The following is a 21,988-nucleotide window of genomic DNA, read 5'->3' on the forward strand; positions in this document are numbered from 1 at the left end:
AAACTAGCAAATTAAAATGCAGTTAAACAGTAATGGTTAATTTAATTTATTATTTCCATTGGTGAGATAATTTGACCTAGTAATCTTCTGAAAGAATTTGTGAATGACTATATTATGAATTTCCAGCAATTACCTCCAAAACACAAGACGAGATATTGTATGGTATTATGAATATTCCTTAATATAACTTTAACTTTTAACATACACTTATTACGATTTGTATTTTGGAGTTAATAACTGATAAACTAAAAAAAAAAAAAATTGTTGAAGAGTCCCTTACTAGCTGTACAAGCAATCTGTGGGTTGCCTTCATAACCTGGGGCACAGGTACAGATGGGTCTGTGGTTAACAACCTTACAAAGTGTGTTGGCACCACAGTCGCATGGATCACGGCACTGACGGTCAATACATGCCAAACCAATAGCACATTCAGCATCACGTGCACAGTGTGACTCGGTGACTGGAACTAAAATATTATTGATAATATAACAGTATATTCGGGGGACTAAACCACAGGACCAACTTAATCATTTATCTGCCTGTGTTATGGAATGTAATGTAATATTAATAGAGTAATAATGCTTTGTTACTATTGAGCAAGGGGTGTAAATGGAGATTGTCTTACATAAAAAGAAAAAAAAAACTTAATAAATATTATTTTTATCATTAATTTGAAAGTAGCATTATAAGTATTCTATGTTTACAATGTTATTGATAATTTTTAGACTTGTTGGGTATATTGTCCACAAATGGTTTTTTAAAAGTCAAAAGCCTTCCAATTTTCAAGAAAAATCAAGCATGCATGAATGGTGTAATGTTTTGAAAAGAAAACATTCACCATTTTTCAATTGAACTTGCGTGAGAATAAATAATTCAAAGAATCCATGAACAAAGTTTAAGACTGAAATCTACTATAGATACTGCTTTCAGTTTTTTTCTGGTCTGATTATTAAGCTGCTCATGATGCAAATATGAGATTATTTTGTGCTATATATAGGAGCAGTACAGTATACCCAACATTTTTATGATCAGTCAGTGACCTATCTTTTTTTTATCACCATGACAATTTAAACATATTCAGGATTAACTTTGAAAGTATAATTGTAGAAAAGTTACATGACTGCATTCATGATGTATTAAAAAAAAAACTAGAGATAAACATTTTTAAGAAATTGGCAAGGTCACTGACTGAATACAAGTCTGAGGTAAGAAATATTAATGCTGTAGGTTATTCTTACTAGGTCTGCACTGAGTGTGGGCATCCCCTTGATACCCAGGTAAGCATTCACATACTGCTGCTTTGAAAGGAAGGGATTCTACAACTCTGCACTTAGCATCACTTCCACATAGATCAGTGGTACATAGGCCTTGGCACCTGTTATTAATACAAGCCATACCCCCAGGGCAGTCTTTATCTTGAGAGCATTCATCACCAGGCTCATCAGATATTTCACATCTGAATGATGGATCTCCTTTGTACCCTGGAGGGCACTTGCATACACCCTGGTGAGCAATAGCAGAACACTTGGCACCTGAAGCACAAGTAATGTACAGACAGGGATCAATGCATTGCCTATCTCTACATTCTTTATCAGGTGAACAGTCTGTATTTACAAGGCATTGCACCGTTTCACATTTTACATATGGATCGCCCAGTATCCCTGGGCCGCAACGGCACCTAGACTCGTGATTAGTTACAAAGCATTCTGCACTTAGGGCACAAGGATTCTTGATATAACAAGGGTCTGTGCATACTTGGTTATGGCATTTGTCTGTTAGTGGACAATCCGAATCCCTTCGACAACCACCTGTTTTTAAAAAAAAAAATAATAAAATATAAAAAGTTCTGTACTCAAAAGTAAATGAGATATTAATATATGTTAGGATAATGATTAATACTATACCAAACTGTTTCTAAAATTTCTGAATTCAAATCTTATATATTAGATATTGAGCAATGAGTTGTCAGTTGTTATGAATGTTGTGTCTTACTAGAATAGCAGGCAGAGTATGGGTCTCCTTGATATCCAGCCGTGCATGAGCATACTGGATGGTGATTAGTCACCTTACAAACGGCATTCTCTCCACATGAACATGGGTCAAGGCATTGTCCTTGCAGACATGCCAGTGCTGCAGGACAATCTGAATCCCTTGAACAAGTTGACTCCGGTGGGGGTGTTACTAAAGAATATTATAATATTAGTAAACATGAATACAGCACTTAAAAATAGTATACTGTATTTTTAAGTAAAATGAACCTGTAAAATATGAATTAGTGTTGTAAATGTTATTGCATGATCATGATATATGAGACAGCTTAGGAAGAGTTGATGTTATGCAATTATAACAACATGAAAATAGCAACTTTACGAAAAATATCCTCATACTTTTCCGACATTGGGTTTTTGCATCACCCGTAAAACCTGCAGGGCAAGTACAGGTGACAGATTTGATGGGCCTTGTTTCTTGCACTGTACACATGGCATTAGAAGCACACGGTTTTTCTTGCTTGCAAGGATCAAAACATGCTCCTCGCATACAGACCAGACCAATGCCACAATCATGATCAACTACACATGCAGTTAACTGCGGACGACATGCTACATAAGGGTCCCCTGTGTATCCCACAGGACAAGTGCATGTCTGATTATTTTTAATCACATTGCATAATGCTCCAACACCACAGATACTCAAATCACATGGGTTTTTGCACTCTTCATTTATACAGGCATGACTAGAAGGGCACTCGTTATTGTTACGGCATCCTAACGGTAAACATTGTAGATTTGGATTTCCATGATCTCCTTGTTTACACAAACATTGTGTTTTATGCTCTGTCACTACACACGCTGCTGTTGGTGCACAAGATGATGTAGGAGATTCACAAGGATCAACACATTCAAAGTTGATACAAGCCTTATTACCAGGACAATCAATGTCATCTGCACATTGTACTGTAAAAAAAAGAAAATAAAAGAAATAAAGTCAGTATTAAGTAAGAACTCCACACACTCCTGACATTTATGCCAGTTTCAAAAACAGTAAGAAAATGATAAAGTATATTGATAATACAACTTATAAGAAGTTTGTTTTTGAACTGACTGGTTATTTTTGAAGGTTTGAATAAGATGCTGAAAATTTAATTGCTATCAAGGATATTGTTATGTTTACCTCTGTGACATGTAGTGCCTGGGTTGCCTGTATGTCCTGGAGCACAAGTGCAGAATGGGCGATGATTAACAACATGGCATTGCGCATTAATACCACAATTGCAAGGATCACGACATGCACCTTTTACACAAGCCTCACTGAACAGGCAATCTGTATCTTTTACACAACCTCCTTGTGATGGTACTGAAAGAAACAGAATATAGTAAACACTTAGTTTATTTATTAAATATTCCGATGGTAATATATCAATGAAAACTTTGAATGTCATATATTTATATATAAGTTTTAATAACATCGTATAGTAGAAGGCTTTTTGTCTGCTGATGGAAATACATTATCAGTTACATAAACTATATTGGAAATGAAAAGTGAGGTTTTACTTACTTTCCCGACACTCAATTTTTGCATCGCCATGGTATCCTGGTGGACAGGCACAACTCATGGACTTTCGAGGCTTGGAATCTATAACTGAGCAAATTGCATTTGCTCCACATGGCTCATGCTCTTTACAGAGGTCTCGGCAAACTGATTTAGAATCTGAATCATCAAGGCGAATATAGACTGCTGATACATTACTATGGTAGCGTGTAACAAGAGACTCCAAAATACAGCCATGAGTCATTGGGCAGTCTTCATCTATGATACATCCACTTGGATCTTTAGGGAGGGAGCAGTGATGTTGAGGATCCCCTTGGAATCCTGTAGGACAACTGCATTCATACTTGTGATTAGTAACTTTGCAAACACCATTTGCAGCACAAGGGCTGTAGTAAATGCATGGATCATTACATTCACCCCTAACACATGCTTCAAAGTTTCTGCAGTCAGCATCAGCTGTGCATTCCATGATCTTGCATGATACTATTGGGTTGCCAGAGGTACCAGGAGGACATTGACACTGTGGACGATGGTCCACTGTTACACACTGTGCACTAGATGGACAGGGGTTTTCCTTGATACATGGATCTTCACAGTAGAATTTCTTGCATACTTTAGATGAAGGACAGTCTTTGTCGGACTCACAGTCAACTGGAATAGAATTCAGTGTCATTAACATTAATTTGTATTATTTTAAGTACAGTACTGCAATGGATAGTTATTTTTAAGAAATAACAGGTTCTCTTTCTGACTTCATTAAAGAATAACAGGTTTCTCTTTCTAACTTCATTAAAGAATTACAGGTTCCTCTTCTGACCTCAGTTTTCTTTGTCTCAAAATTTATTTCTGAATTTTACTTTAAAAATTCAGTACAAATACAGTGCACTTCTTTCTGTATGCTTACCTTTGAAACATCCAACTTCCGGATCCCCTGCATAGCCAGGCGGGCAATGACACACTGGACGGTGATCAATAACTGAACAATAGGCATCAGTACCACACCCAGCTGGGCAAGGACTCTGACAATTACCAGATACACAGGAGAGCAGCAATGGACAGTCAATGTCACTCTGGCAGTCTTCATCTTTATCGATCTTACCTATTTTTTTGAAGAGTAAATATATGTTTATGAGTATGGGAAGAATTACATAAGAATAATTTAATGAAAAGGTTACAAATATATCATTTATTAGAGGTGTCAACACAACACTTGTTAGATAACATCACTTACTTGGTGTGCAAGAAATTTGTGGGTCTCCATTATATCCATCTGGGCAACTGCAAGACATGGCTTTCATAGGCTGATTGTTCAAGATTTTACAGATGGCCCCAGAGCCACATGGATGGATAGTCTTACAAAGATCTTGACATTTTCCATCAATACATCCTTGTAATGGTGGGCACTCCTGATCTATATTACACTCCGAAATGGATGGTGGTGAGCAATAACGTTCTGCATTACCAATAAAGCCTTCAAGACATTTGCATGTTGCCTCATGATCTTTCACAACACAGGCAGCATTGGCAACACACTGCAAATATTGACATGGGTCTTGACACTTTGATTCAATGCATTCTTGATGACTAGGGCATTGCGAGTCTTCAGTGCAGCCTGTAGGCAGGCATTTTACGTAAGGATCCCCCTGAGAACCTTCAGGGCATTCACAAACTGGACCATTAGGTGAAGAAATGCACTTTGCCTCTTGGCCACAGGGGTTTCCTACTGCACAAGGATCTGTGCAACGGCCATTGACACAAGCCTCTTTAACTGGACAGTCACTCTTTTGAGTACAACCAACTGGAAAGTGAAATTTGAGGTTTTACAAACGTTATTTTTTCACATTTATGTAAATTAATATTTTATAAATTTAATTATAATATTTGATTATAATTTCAATAAATTTTAATTTTACATGCTTATTTCACTCAGTACATGAACAATCTGCAAAAAGTAAATTTTGAAATAGAATTCAAATCAGTTCACACTAAAATTCAACTGCAAATATTAAAAAAAGCTTACCTGGAGAACAAAGTGTGTAGGGGTCACCATGGCTTCCAGGATTGCACGAGCATATAGTACGGTGACTAACAGTTCTACACATTGCTCCATTAGCACAAGGAGATAATTTGCATGGATCCACACATTGACCATCCAAACATGTTTCATATGATGGACAATCTTTTACAGAACTGCACCCTGGTAATATGGATGGTGTTGCTATACATTCTTTCATTGGATCTCCTATAAATCCAGGACCACACTGGCATATTATAGTAGCTAGAGGACCACTTTGCACATTACATGTTGCCTGATGGCCACATGGATTTTTCTCACACAGGTTTTCACATTTACCACCCATGCATCCTTCTCCAGTCCCACAGTCAAGATCAGATGTGCAGCTGGGCTTAGGTCCAGGTGATTTAGGTAAACAAATTCCATTTTCCAATGATAAGCCAGTTGAACAAGTGCACTCTGGTTGATGATTGATTACACTACATGTCTGAGTTGCACTACAAGGGTTGTTTAATTTACAAAGGTCAACACACTTTCCATTAAAACAGGCGTGTGTGGATGGACAACTTTTATCTTCTGAGCATCCTATGGTTGTGCAAGATACATATGGGTCACCTGAATATCCAGGTTGACACTTGCACTGTGTAGCATGTTTAGATGCAGAACATATAGCACCAGGACCACAAGGCTTGGATAAAGAACATGCTTCAACACACTGATTATTCAAACACACACTGTCATCATAGCATTCTGAATCTTCTCTGCAGTCTATTGGAGAACATGTATTAAATCCATCTCCTTTATAACCTGATGGACAGGAACAAATGGGGCGATGATTGATTGGTAGACATTCAGCATTTACACCACAAGGATTATCAGCACAAGGGTTTTGGCATTTACCATTAATACATGCTTGGAATATTGGACAATCTACATCATCTTCACAACTTGGCTCTTGAGAATCAGTTTTTATACATTCTTCATAAGCACTGCCTGTATAATTTGGTGGGCATTCACAGACAACAGTCCTATGTTGACTTATATCTATTACTCGACACACAGCTTTGTTTCCACAAGGCTTTAGGTGCAAACACAAATCTTTGCATATACCATCTACACATGCTAAGTTCTGGTTACAGTCAAAATCTGATTGACACTGTGGTGTTGGTGCAGGCAAACAAGCAGCATATGGATCACCATTATAACCTGGTAAACAGGTACAGGTGGTGATGTGCTGATGAACATCACAAGAAGCACTTGACCCACATGGTGAATTTATCACACATGGATTAACACAAGAACCTCTAAAACAAGCCTCATCATTTGCACACTCATTTGAGGAAGAACATCCAATTGGTTCACATAAAGTTGTTGGGTTGCCTGTGTATCCCGGGCGACATGAGCAACTTGCATTGTGATTAATGGACAAGCACTTGGCAAGTGGGGCACAGGGAAATTCTGTGGTGCATGGATCACGGCAGTTTCCATTGTAGCATTTTTCAGTGTAGGGACAATCAAAGTCTGTTACACACCCATCTATGAAGTGACAGATTTTTAGGAAGAAAAAGGATATGCTACTATAATAAACATTCATTACAATTAATTAATGAGTAGATGTTAAAAACAATATGTTTCAGTGAAGTGAAATTCTCATTCTGGGTTACAAAGACAAGATGTATGCAAAACATTAATGCAGTTCACAGAAAAATGATAGCAAAACCAAGAAATTACTTATTAATATATTAATTTTATGAAGTGCAACAATGGCGATGACAAAAATCTTACTTGTATAGCACGCATGTTGGGGATTGCCAGTGGTAGTGGGTGGACAGGAGCACAGAGGGCGATGGTTATGCACCTTACATAAGGCTGTTATTGGACAGGCATCTTGGCATGGATGAATGCATCTATTACCTTGACACCATTGTTCAGGGCCACAGTCATTATTAGATTGGCAGCCCTGACCAGTACCACCAATGGTCCAATTGGCACCAATCACTCCTGGCCCCAATGCTAAACATATGCACAAATCCATTTTTGTTAGTAAAATAATTAGCATTGTTCTTGTAAGGCAAATAGTGTTCAAAGGACAGCTAAGTTAAATGGTGTTCATCTCTGACAGATTATTTTTAGTTTATGAGCAAAGAATATCTAGTTCAAAATATACAATTACACAGAAAAATGCCTGTCTGTCCTCTAAAACAACTATATGCACAAAAAGTGAAATAATTAATAATTTTGTTGGTAAGTGGCTGATAATTGGCAAGAAATGTAAAGTAATTTTGGTTACAAAAGCTATATGAATAGTTAATAATGTTAAAATGCAGTTAAACAAAAGTTTGTTTTGCAAAGTTGATTGAAGAGCAACATTTTCATATCCTTGATATGAAAAGATAACATTCATCTTATCTTTAAACTGACAATTTTGATAAAAAGAAGCATATAAAAGTTAAAAACTTTTCCTGTTAAACCAATGTCCCTTATCCTACTCCTATTGGTGTAAGTGAAACAATTATTTTCTTGTCTTGAAATAACTTTCTTAAAGAAATGATATTAATAAAAATACACATGCCATTAATGTAGAGCTTTGTTCCTTATGGATTGTCCAGAACTATTTTTTATTAGCTTTTCCGCATGGAAAGTTTTTGTACATTAATTGGATGTAATGTACAAGGTAGTGTGAAAATCTTCCTCTTTGTTTGTAATATAACTAAAGTTTGATAAAAAAAAAAAAAATTAAAGTAGTCCTCTAATCAATCATCACAAAATGACCCATCTTAAGTGCCAAATTCCTAAATATTTTATTCCAAGAAAATAGTTGTCTTCACTTACAAACCTTTGATTAGAGTAAGATACATTCTTTCAAATGCATTAAAATTCATTTGATAAATGCAATCATTACATCATACTTGCTAATGACGATTATACCTTACATGGTCTAATTCTTAAACAATTCTAATTAGACCATCGAGATGAAATACATATACCAATCTAACCATTATGATGGTAAAACACAAATAGTGTTCAACAATTGATGGTGGAATATGAATCATCAAACTAGTCATGCCAGAATATATATGAAAATATCAAAATGAAGACATCAGATGTTTGAAAAAGATGAATAATAATATGATTTATAAAATTACAATACAGTACACATATAAGTAAAGAAAGATATCCTGAAAGAATAAAGAATAAAAATATTTGTGAAAGGATAAATTTGAGTTATATATATATAATAAAAATGTTAATTTCTTGTGTTATTCACTATTAATATGTTTGGATTTTTTTGGCCAGATATTAGTATGACATGACTCTTAATGCTATTGTAGTTATTTATACACAGTAAAATGTGATATGGGTTTCTTTATGTATGTTTACAGTATTATCGTAATTTACTAAGAAAGAATACTGAGAATTCCGATTAGTGTGTAACTTATTTTTAATTCTAAAATTAAAATACTATAAGTTTTCATAAAGAAACCATTTTCACTCAGAAAAAAATCTTTATTAGCATCAGGGCAATATATAATACTCTCATTAGGAACAAAGTATATATAGGAACAATTTGTTTTATCTTTGGATCTACCCAAATAAAGTGAGGCATGACTAGAATTATTCTTTTTTTTTTTTACCAACAATAACAATCTTTTAGAAGTTTTAATTTGTGCTCTTCTAGATTATTCTCATTGAGGTTTTGTTTAGGTAATGTCTTCCCAAGACTAAGCCCTATTTCATAACTACAGTACTTTAGGTCTTCTTGATATACTATATTGTAAAATGTTTTTCACCAAATACCTATGACTTGATAATTAGGTCTATTTTGAAGTTTTAATGCCCTAAGTATATTTTTTATATTAGGAGTTACATTTATATAATACTCACATGGTGTGCAATTAATTTCTGGATCCCCGATGTATCCTTCAGGGCAGCGACATACTGGCCTGTGTTCTCTTGCATAACAGAAAGCATTGTGGGCACATGGGTCATCAAGGATACAAGGATTAATACATCTCTGATTCACACAGGACTGAGAGTCGCTGCATTCATCATCTGTAGTACAATCTGGTGGTGGCATGTCTGAGATTGGAGGCACTAAAAAAGAAATGGAATCTCCTCTTTAATGATTCAACTCGCGGTTCAAAGTGGAACTAAACATGTTGAATATAAATAGATTTAATATATAATTAATGGTAATTAATACAAGGATGGCCAAGGTCTCTGTTAGGTATAAGCCTTTGTATTTTACAAAATAAAATAATATACATTTAGGAATAAATGAGAACTTTAAAACTTGTAAAATTTAGACATTTAAATGTTCAGAGATGAATTAGCACTTACTTCTCTTGCATTCTACATAAGGATCTCCAGTGTAGGATGGAGCACATTCACAATATCTATTGTGGTTTTGTGCAGAACATATGGCATTTAACCCACAGGGTTGCTTTCTACATAGAGGAATACATGTTCCCTCACCACAGTACTCATGGCCATTACAATCAGTATCATATAGACACTGTGGTTCAACCACACCTGTAAGGAATTATATGATATAAAGCGTTCTATTTCCGTTAAAACTAATTCTGCATGTATCTTCATGGTAAGTTTAGAAATGCTATTAAGCTAAAACATACATTAAATCACTATTATGCCTCTCACATACAAAGTGGTGTATTACCTGGAGTCATACATATTCCATCCTTGACCAGAATCTGATTTGGAGGACATTCACAAACCATTGTTCTTAATGGTATCGCATCAATTACACGGCACTCTTGGGATGGGAGGCACGGTGAACTTTCGGCACATGGATTTCGACAAAAAGCGTTTATGCAAGCGTGTTGAGATGGACAGTCAGGGTCTTTACGACATTCTGGTTCCACTGGAGATTCTGTTATTGGTGGTTCTTGAACTGGGGAAACAAAATATGTTACTTAATCTTCTGGTTTTGTCCTATAGGCTTATAGTAAGTATTTTCAATGCTACTGTATTATACTTCAGTGCTGGGCTGATTATATCAAATATTATACAAACTAATAACAATGAAAGATTCTTTTTATTCAATCCTAAACCTGTGACTTTTGTAACTTATCTAATCTAAAAATTTCTCAATCTACTGATAGACTAGTGCTAATACATACCTTGGAAGCACCGTATAAATGCATTGCCAGTAAGATGTGGAGGACATACACACATGGCAAAGTGATTGGCAGCTTCACATTCTGCCTGCTCTCCACAAGTTGTCGTTTCACAAACAGGAACACAGACACGGTTAAGACGGTCACATGCTTTGTCATCAGCACAGTCGTCGTTGGATACACATCCCACCTTAACACACGAAACACTTGGGTTCCCTTGCATTCCTGGTGGGCAGTAGCACTGTGCTCGGTGGAGGATTGGTCGACACTTTGCATTGAGGCCACAGGCTGGCCCACTGTAAGAACATGGGTCGACACAATTCTGGTTGATACACGCCTTATCGCTGGGGCACTCTTCATCCCTCACACATTCAGCTGAGAGAGTTTCAGAATTATTATTTGGTCTTACCTTTCTGAGAGTTAGTCTATCTATAGGCAGGGGGTTAGCAGTATATCCAGAAGCAGAGGGTTAAGATGCGGCGAAGCTAGTTAATACCTTCCTGTGATGGCCACTTCACTCCTATACCATAGTATCCACCTTCTTATGCATAATGTGTTGTTTCTCCAAAAACATCGGTAACAAGTGTTTTCTTGAGTCACCATCTTGTATTTAGAAATATCTGCAATGAGATTCCAACCCATCACCAAACTAACACATGCAGTTTTACAATCCAACAACATTATGTGCAAGCCTACTTACGTTTGAAGCATTCAACCTGTGGATTGCCAGCCCAACCATCTGGGCAGTAACAGATCGGCCGATGCTGCTGGGTTCTGCATAAAGCACTGCGACCGCACGGATCTTCAACCAAGCAAGGATCAACACAAATTTCATTGATACAAGCTTGATTAATGGCGCAATCAGGATCCTGGCGACACTCTGGCTCAACTTGAGGAACTGTTCAAGAGTAAATAGGTTTTTTAGTAAAATTCATAGTTACTGTCTTCATTTTATTAATTAGGGACTGTCTTAATATTAAGGACAAATTGCATAGATAAGGTGGGGCTTGATTAACAATAGCAACAAGTCAGTGCTGTATTTTCATCTAGTTACAATTAGTAATATACCAGACACATTTCATAACTTACCTTCATCGTAACTTATTTGGAAGGGGTCTTATGAAAAGGCAACAATTTTCTACAAGGTTATTAGCAATGAATTACAGAGAAATGTCTGTATATAATAACCTAATTACCTAAAAATTCCTGGTAAGCATTATTTATATTCTTAAAACTTCTACATGAATAGTACTTTACAGAGCAGAAGTTTATATATTTTTACTATTTCTAAATATTTCAAATTCCTCTAAATAGTTTATATTTACAGATACAGGGAGGGATTAAAGGCTTAAACCAGTTACTATTTTACAATAAAAAAGGAACGTATGTTGTGCAATAAACAGTCAACTACCCACCTTTTTAGCTACCAATATAAAACTTTTTTCCTTGAATCTGGTGGTCATAATAGAATAACCACCCCTAGGAAAAACTAGATTAGTCTTAGCTGACTTTAAAAAGCATAGTTTTGGGTGTCATCCTATTATAGACCTTTTTTAACCTACTTATAGGTATGTTTTCTTCTGCTTGAATACAATACAGTATTTATAAAAATTCATAAGCAAGGGATATCATCAATGACTTTATAAGAACTGAACAGGAGTTACTGAAATGGCACAAAGGTTATATCAACAGGAATTTGAATTTCAGAATAGTATACGGAGCTGCAAAAGAAATAAATATTTATTTGTATAAACATTTACTGTATCAAATTTGCAGGCCTATGTTAATTAATAGAGAAATGAGAGAGTGAAATAACAAATGAGCACTAAATTACGGGGATTTTGGCATGTTAAAGAGACCTAACAGATTTCCACTCCCTACCTGGTTCACACCCAACTGATGGTTGGCCAGTGGTGCCCTCTGGACAAAAGCAGTAAGGCTGGTGTTGGTATGGTTTGCAAACAGCACTGCTAGGACAAGGGTTGGCAGCAAAGCAGGGGTTTTGACAACGTGAGTCCAAACACTTGTCAATTTTAAAACAATCGATGTCTATTTCACACTTCCGTGCTGGGCGTGGGGCCGCTATAGAATTAGTGAGTTTAGGTAATGCTGTTAGTTGGGGCTAGAGCAGTGCTAGGTTTATACCAGAATTTCTAAGTAGTGGTAGTATTGAAGGTTACTGAGATTTAATTTACCTTTACATTGTTTGCCATCGACATTAAAATTCATTACAATTATACAAAAGGAAATACTATACATACATGCTGTACTTTCAAATTCCATTTAAATAACCATCCAAATTTTATAAGTTCAAAGGAAGGAACTAGGCCAAGCACACAGCTGTTTGTAGGCCCAATCCAACTATGATTTTACTTCCACTACTCAGAAAACAAAAAAGAACTTTGTGATAAGAATGAGTTTGGAGACGATGCAATACGGTAATGGTACTATATTGTGGGAATAAAGTATTATTTAATATACAGGTATACTGTATATGTAAAGAACAGAAAGCAATTAAATATGTAGTATATATATATATATATATATATATATATATATATATATATATATATATATATATATATATATATATATATATATATATTTATATTGTATGTAAATTTAGTTTCACTTCAATTATCATAAAATATAAAGATCCTGAAGGTTTTGAAACTAAATTCTAGTATTTTAAACTTCAAAATCTGAAAACTTCTTTCATATACATCTAAAATACTTTCAGAACTGAAGAATACTTTTCCCACAACATAAAATGTAAGTTATGCTGCCATGCTTAGTGATATGTTAAAAAGCAATGCAACAACAATATTACTGTGATAAGCAAAGTTAATACAACTACATTACCACACACTACAGTTCTTAATTTGTTAAAAAAAAATAATATTAATAAAAAGCCACATGTACGTTTGAATTAAAATGCAACAGTATTCTGGTGAATGATTTCTTTGTTTATTCTGCAAAAGTAGTATTGATAATTGTACTAAATTATAATTTTGGCATAAAATCATTTACAGTGTACATCTAATATCCTTTCAAGAAACTTCAGAGAAGTAGTATCATATCTCAATAGTCATTAGTAAGTTATTTCTTTATGATGATAAAGGTTGAATACTAAATATTTTATTAGAATTACATTCTCTGTTATATCCTGTAATTACATTTTAGGAATATTTTTATTTCTACCCCAGTTAATAATGAAAAAAAGTAATGTTTCATATATTATTTCCTTTTTTTATTGAATGCTGATTATAGCCACATCTTTGTAAGAGCAACATCTTCCTGTTGTATGTCAATTTGACAAGGCAATTACTGAAACTGACGGCAGACAGAAAACATTAGTAGCTAGCTATCATTAGGCATGCAATGATATTTTTCCACAGCATGCAGTGCTTGCCTTTCAATGTTAGTTTCTACATAATATTACTCAAACAAATAGCTAAGGTTAAATACTTCATAGTGTCATTAATACATAGCACAAGTCAGTTGAAACAAAATGAAAAATAGATTTCATTCTGTTTCACCATAAGATTTATGTGGGCATACATAACTTTAACCATTATGTTAACTATGGCCTTGAAGGAACAATGTTACAGTACTAATTTCTGTGTATTAACTATACCGTAAATATACACTAAAGGATAATATGTAAACCATGTAAGGTATACATGGCTGGAGGAACGTAGAGAGTAGAGGTCCCCTTTTTGTTTTTGTTTCATTTGTTGATGTCGGCTACCCCCCAAAATTGGGGAAGTGCCTTGGTATATGTATGTATGTATGTAAGGTATAAAAAAAATCATAGTTCAATTTGTTAAGCAAACTAGCTATGATATAAAAGAACAAAATACTTGGCACTAAAAACTGGAAAAAGGTATGCACTTGCACATAAGCCATTGAGTGAATTCTAAATACTTAGCATAACACATGATGTACATTATTCTTCATCAAGAATGAAACTGAGGTTACTTACTAAGGTAACAGTTGATATGGGGCTTTCCAGTGTATCCAGGTGGGCAAGAACACTCTGGTCGACGATTTATTACCTGAGAGTAAAAAAGAATTGATGTCTCGTGAGGCAATTATAAGAAATATATGATTAAGGATCATACTACAGTACATGGACAATTTAAAGGGACTTATAAAAGTAACATGTTCAAATATGTTTAGTAATCTATGGGAAAAGAAGACAGAAAATATTAATGTGATTAAAAAAAGAAACTTATATGGTCATCAAAAGATAATAAAGATGTAGATATGAAGTAGTAATTTTCAAAAGATGGAAAAACAAATGGTAAATATATTCAAAACATATGTATTATAGAAAAGCATAATCTACCCCCACTACAGGACGAATGTTTGTTTTCATATAGGAACAAATTTGTATTGTAGAAAAGGAAGGATGAAGAGACTTGGATTATTAAAATGATTGTACACTGATTCATATACAGGCCTTGTGGTATGTAAGCAATATGTAGTAAATTCAGCTAGTGTTGAAGACCATTGTTGTGACTAAGATAATTTAATCAATTAACGAGCCATGTATGGAGCTTCAGTAGTATTCTCTACCATACATTAGATTTTCTTGCTAACATGAAAAGCTTTTTCTTAAAATTCCTCACAAAAATGAAGAATTTCACTTGAGATCACAAGACAACTGAAACTTAACCACCATTCCAGACATATCCTTTGGTCTAAACTTGACTAAGTAGCAGATAGTGTGTCTAATAAGGGATACAAATTATATGAGCAATAATGTTATATGTTTTCTGGTCTATTAAGGGATATGAGTTAAATGAGCTGTTTTTTTGTTTATTGTATTTGTTGTAAAGGGTCCATTATGAGTTATCTTAGATGCATGTACTGAGGCTGACAAGTGCAGGGTATCAAAAGCCTGATGTTTTTGGGACTCACCGTTAGCAAATTTGGGATTACATTCCCACATAGACTTTCCTTAGCTTTTGCAGTCTTTGTCCTTTATGAGGTCAGACCATTTTTTGAGGGCAAGATCCATATTTTCCCTTCCCCTTTCTTGATCCCATCTGGGAACTGGCTTGTATGTTCAATCTATTTAAAAAATAATAAAAGAATAATAATTCACAGCTACCCTTACCTGACATTCTGCATTGAGAGCGCAAGGATTTAGCACTGCACAAGGATCAAGGCATTGCCTATTACGACAGACCTCGGTTGGGCCACACTCGTCATCTGTGGTGCACCCTGGTGGCTCAGTTGGACCTAGTAATTTGAAAGGTGAATATTAACCAAATGGATATGTTTACAGTCTTTGGCATGTGATGTATGTACTGTACATTAAAAACATTCAAGATTGGAACTATAATTACTTTCAATACTTATGAATTTAGGGACCTTCATAAATTACTAGTAAGTTATCATAAAAACATGAAAATTTACGTATATGAATAATATGAATTTGTACAATATCTTAAAGAAGGTATCACTCTTAACCTAATTACAAATGAAATACAAGGCAATAATTGATATGATATTTCTGTTTAGTATTATAAATACAATAATACCTCAATAGGAAAGTAATCCTAGTTAGGTGCAGTATAGTTGTGTGCAATAATCTAAAAATGGCTAGTTGGAATCAGTACTTTAGTGGAAAAATAACAGAACATAGGAACAACAATTCTATGAAAATAGTATTTTCCATGTTTGAATGATTAGATTACAGCATCATGAATATTATTCCAGTATTTAGTACTGTAAACTATTAATATTCCACTCAAACACTGATTTAATAAATCTAAAAAGGCCCCACTACAGTACCATACTAAGTAAAGTGCATAGTTTTATATAATTGCACCAAGGGCATAAAAAAAAATTAAAAAGTATGCAATAAGGTACTGCTGGTTTCATATACATTTTATAAATTTCATATAGTTAACCATTAATCAAAAAAAAGTTAGCAAATTAATTTTTTTACAAAAATTAAAATCTAGCCAAAATTGTCAATGGAATTCGGGTACAATATTCTGTATTGCTGTAAGTCTGCAGAGGTTATCCTGTATGTTCTGGAATTACACAAGATTATGATTAATAACAAAGGATAGCAAACGATATATCACATTGACTGAGCTGTCATTGAAGAAAAATCCTGATACTTGCACAAAATATATGATTTAAAACTTCAATAATGCAAAATCACTTCATACAACTGTAAACCTATCAATTTTGGGCACGAGCTGGTTAAAATGGGCAAGATGCATTACTGGCTTAATCTATCTTATTCTGGTATCATTATTTACCTGCAAGTAAGAGCATAATTCTTTTAAGAATTCTTCAATGTCCTCTTTTTAAGTCACTGAGAAAGCTGTAGTTACAACCGAGTTATTGTTAATACTGTATTTACATTTATGGAAGGAAAATTTTTGTGAAATTTTAATTTAGTACTACAGTATTCCTGCTGATTATTATACTGTCAAATTCCCATACCCCTCAATATGAAATAATCGTGTCTTACGTGGGGTACATTCGACATATGCATTGCCCAAAAATCCGGGCAGGCACTCGCAGGTCATAGTCCTGTATGGTAGTGTGTCGATGACACTGCATTTGGCGTTTACTCCACATGGTTTGATGACTAAGCATGGATCATCGCAGCTACCATCAAAGCATGCCAATTTGCTAGGACAGTCACCATCTGACTGACACTCCTTGAAAGATGGTTCTTGTACTGGTCCTTAAAAAAAAAAGAGAATAAAATGCTCCATTTAGGCAACTTTCAGAATCTACTGAAAAATTATAGTTATCTAACAGCTGTAATTTATCAAGTTTATCAGAGGTAGTAAATTTGAGAATCACCTTAACCACACATAAGAGTTCTTTAGCAACATAAAGCTCATTACACATTTTTTCCCTCTATTTTTAAGTGGGGTATACAATTTCTTAGAAAATTTTCAAAAAGTCTGATGATTGTTTAGAGTGTACACAAATGTATTTCTCATCATTATATACTTACTCAATGTACATTCTACGTATGGATCACCGGTATAGTCAGGAGGGCAGGAGCACTGGGGCCTGTGATTAACAACACGGCATTCTGCATTGGGACCACAATTGCAAGGATCTTCACATTCTTGCTGGATGCAAGCTAACCAAGATGGGCATTCAGAATCCGATGTACATTCTGGCTGTTCACAACGCACGTAAGGATCACCCTGTTGATGAAAATTTATAATTAATTTTTCCAGAGTAAAATGGGAATACCTGTCATGATGAACAAAATTCCAATGTACTATTCTATAAATAATATTTAAATATTTCTTCACATTTTTCCAGCTCAGAAGATAGTTTAATTATAATTATGGTAAGAATTGGTTACATTACATATAGTTCATTGGTAAGTTTTTGTGTCTACAGTATTTAAACAAAAAAGGTTCTCAAGTACAGAATCATGTATAAAAATAAAAATAAAAATATTTTTACCGTATCCTAAAGGTATTTGCATGAACATGAAAAAAATAATCTATTACTCAAGTGTATCTCCTTACCAAGAATCGCTCTGGGCAGTAGCACTGTGCTCGGCGATTGACAACACGGCATTCAGCATTCACGCCACAATCTTCAAACTTGCAAGGGTCCTCACAGTCACGGTTTATACAGGCATGGTCAGAAGGGCAGTCTGAATTTGCTCGACAACCAGCTTTAACAATGAAAGTTGAAAAGTTCAATATCAATAAAAATAAATCATGGTAATGCTTCAAATAGTTAGGAAGTGAAGTCCTTGTAAGAATGTCCTTTTAATATATTAGGACTATGTTAGCAATGTTATGAAAGAGTATTGTCGTTATAGGTAGATAGAGGTTTGCTTCTGTAGTATATCAATACACCAAGCCTAAAATAGGCATCACATATACACCCATAATTAAAAGGTTAACTTATTAATAATCTCGGAAATTAGTTCAACACTACATACTGTATATGTATCTGATAATTAGTACAGGGTATTATAATTGATATTGAAATTACATGTTTTTTTAGAGAGTTATTTTAAATTTTGATATAAATTCAGTATATGAATATGTTTATGGAAGAATGGTTTTCTAAGGTATATGCTACACAAGAATGTACAGTATCATATAAAGATAACCTAGCTTAAGCAAGCAAAGAAACAAATAGGGGGGCTAGAAGCTGCTTAATTCACACAGAGCTTTCTCTTTTATTATGAATGCCTTGCAGAAATAATGATCCTTCCATTTTCTGCATGAAAATGGTAAGAAAATATCATTGGGCTTTGTAGTTTAGCATGTTAATTAAGAAACCTGTTCACCAAGGACCTAAAATATATTATTGCTTATTCTGCTAGTTACAGAAACAGATTCTAGCTCCATAAAATCTTGAGGTAAAGTCTTGTATGAATGGACTAATCAACTAAAGTTAGCAACAACAACTTATGACTAATGAATAAAATGGTCTGTGCCATCACAAAGGTAAAGAAAGGATGCTTATGATGAGGAGTGGCGTCAAGACTATGATGTAAGAATATAAGCATCTCTTGTGAGGCAATATCAAACTAGGAAAATGAGCCCAAAATCAAAAGAATATGAATTCACTCTTCCCTTCAAATGTCAAGGGCTTCAGCCTCATCATCAGAACCAAATAACAGAGAAATCAGTGAATATGACTGTTACAAAAGATTAGAAATAAAGTTAGAGACATTACAATGAATTTTATGGGAATTAAAATGCCATATAAGAAGATAGGAGTACAAGACAATGGAATATCATAACAGGCAATTAGCATACTAGATCATTAAAAGTATTGTAGTAGCATGACCTGCAAACAATTGGAAATGCAGTACAGTATTGAATGAATATTTGTTAAGAATTCATTGCTAAAAGAATGCATAACTGTGTACTGTATTTTCAGGTGTAATTCTTTCCTATCTTTTAATCACAAATGTAAATGCTATATCACTTTAATTTTTCACTTTCAATGAATTTCCTTCCATAGTACAGTATTCAATTAATATATTGTGAACTGCATCTCACTTTCAAACCCTAATGTCTATATTTATACACTAACATGTCTTGTATCTTATAGCACTGTACCACATTTGTGCCTTGGAATCTTTATACATTAATTCTTAAATTAAATTCAATAGTTAAATAAGGAAACCTAGTGCTTTGTAAGATGTGTGGGATAAAGACAAAGATGTACTGTATTCTGTACTTGGATTTTTTTTTTTAGTTCATGGTTGGTTCATGTTTTACAGTAATATTTACCCAACATTCCTTGAAATAAAATTTTACATTCTATTAAAAAATGCTATGAAGATAAAAAAAATCCAAATCCTTCAGCAAAACATAAGTACGAAAATTCTTCTTTTAAGTTTTACTTTCAAGTTGAGTTACTTTGTAATATACTTTTTCAAATAAAGGGATTTTGACGAAGGAAAAATCTATTTCTGGGGAGAGACCTGTGACGCCCGGTGAAAAGGGTCCTTCTTTACACTTTTCTAATATAAATCTTCCAAATATATTATTAAGAAAGCAATTGAGAAAGAAAAAACTCCAGTATTCCATATGATAGTTTACCGTAATTATTAATTAGTGCACTTTGTATAGGGAGTGTGAGAGTAATAATGAGCATTGAAACTGATACCATTGCTGCTTGCACATAATTCATTAGTACTATTTCACTTTGAAATTTGGCAAAGTCCTACTGACATAAATTTAAGTAAATTAAATTTACTGGATTATAGTTCCTACACTGTTGACTACTGGCCACAAAGTTATAACTTCATCTCCAGTGAAAATTTACGAAAGAGAAGTCTAAAAAATATATAAAACTATGGCAATTGAGTTCTTATGCATTATAAAATATGAAACTGTAATGCTCAATCATGCAGAAGGAGGGAAGAAGGGGAGGGGGAGTTGAAAAAGGAAATGAGACTAAAAGGATGAAATTGTAGTGAAGTTTTGCAAGAGAATGAGAGACAGACATGAGAAGTTTTTGGGTTAGGTAAACTTTGGTTGTGTTTATTTTATTTTGGAAAAGGGAAAGATGGAAGTGGAAAATTATGGTTGATATTAAGAAAAACAAAACATGCATGAAGAATAATATTACAGTTGAGACTAGACTACCATGAAAGTAAAGAAAATCAAGATCTTAAACAAAAGAACATCATATTTTATGAGGGCTGCTAGATTTGACTGGAACAGCTAAATCTTTTAGAAATGACACTCACTATAACATGCGTTTCTCAAGAAAGTGAAAATACCCTCTAATAAGCAGGAAAAAGTAATTGTTCATATACAGTACCTGTAAGTACCATAACAATAAACTGTTACAGCCAATCTAAGTGAGGAAGAGAAATGATTAGATAATAAAAGACACTGGATGAGTAAAATTGTCTTTCATCTTACCAACAATACACTGGATGTTGGGGTTTCCAACAAGACCATCTGGGCAGGAACAGACAGCACGATGAGCAGTCACATGACACTCTGCATTTTGCGCACAATTATCATATAGTGCACAAGGATTCTTACACTGCTGCTGGATGCAGGCCAAAGCATCAGTACAGTTATCATCCACAAGGCATTCAGGCCGAATGGTAGTGACTTCAACTGAAGGATGGGAAAAAATGTATTAGATTCATAAATATAAAACAAGCTAATATATCAAACAACTCAAGTGATAAAGGAAGAAAGTAGCAGTATAAGGAAGAGAGGCAGCTATGGGGAAATGCATATTGAAAGCATATGATATACTGTACAGCACATTTAAATGAAACTGCAATTTATTTTATGACAAGCAGAAATAATTACTGAATATAAATACTAAATGAACATTACCTATGCTTACGTGATTTATATACACTGATAAAAAGAAAAGAAGTGGAATAAGAAAACTATCAATTTACATGTGCAGAATGATTCAAGACTTAAAAAATGATGCAGAATAGTTTAGATGCAATTTATATATGCTGAATGATGCAATATGTACGATGCAGGCTTCATGATGCAAATAACAAGTATGCAGAACTGGAAAAATGCAAATTTTGAAAATAAAGCATATCCTAAATCAATCACTGACAGGCACAAGGGAAAACATGCATCGTGCTCTGACATGCGTAAACCAGAAATAAAGAAAAGGTACAAAGAAAAAGGCCACATTAACATTCTTACTGATGCACTGAAGATAGGGGTCGCCAGTTAACCCTTGGGGACATGAACAGATGGGACTGTGCCTGATGGCATCACAGAGGGCTGTAGGGGCACATGGGTTGGCTACCACACACGGG

At 34.4% G+C, this 21,988-nt stretch overlaps 1 protein-coding gene across 1 annotated transcript in view; it reads right to left on the minus strand.

Moving 5' to 3' along the window:
• Positions 1 to 21,988, minus strand: part of LOC137641274 (uncharacterized) — a gene marked incomplete at its 5' end in the record, with an annotated part of 145,611 nt that overhangs the window by 11,661 nt on the left and 111,962 nt on the right. Inside the window, 22 exon segments of the mRNA XM_068373702.1 lie at positions 281 to 466; positions 1,239 to 1,808; positions 1,993 to 2,181; positions 2,388 to 2,954; positions 3,172 to 3,354; positions 3,556 to 4,200; positions 4,454 to 4,648; positions 4,781 to 5,347; positions 5,570 to 7,099; positions 7,349 to 7,576; positions 9,449 to 9,658; positions 9,905 to 10,096; positions 10,242 to 10,475; positions 10,705 to 11,076; positions 11,402 to 11,599; positions 14,687 to 14,759; positions 15,827 to 15,951; positions 17,201 to 17,419; positions 17,699 to 17,897; positions 18,231 to 18,382; positions 21,108 to 21,311; positions 21,873 to 21,987. Coding sequence (XP_068229803.1) covers positions 281 to 466; positions 1,239 to 1,808; positions 1,993 to 2,181; positions 2,388 to 2,954; positions 3,172 to 3,354; positions 3,556 to 4,200; positions 4,454 to 4,648; positions 4,781 to 5,347; positions 5,570 to 7,099; positions 7,349 to 7,576; positions 9,449 to 9,658; positions 9,905 to 10,096; positions 10,242 to 10,475; positions 10,705 to 11,076; positions 11,402 to 11,599; positions 14,687 to 14,759; positions 15,827 to 15,951; positions 17,201 to 17,419; positions 17,699 to 17,897; positions 18,231 to 18,382; positions 21,108 to 21,311; positions 21,873 to 21,987 — 7,153 coding nt within the window.

This window comes from Palaemon carinicauda, chromosome 5 (genome assembly GCF_036898095.1).
Source record: "Palaemon carinicauda isolate YSFRI2023 chromosome 5, ASM3689809v2, whole genome shotgun sequence".
NCBI lineage: Eukaryota > Metazoa > Arthropoda > Malacostraca > Decapoda > Palaemonidae > Palaemon > Palaemon carinicauda.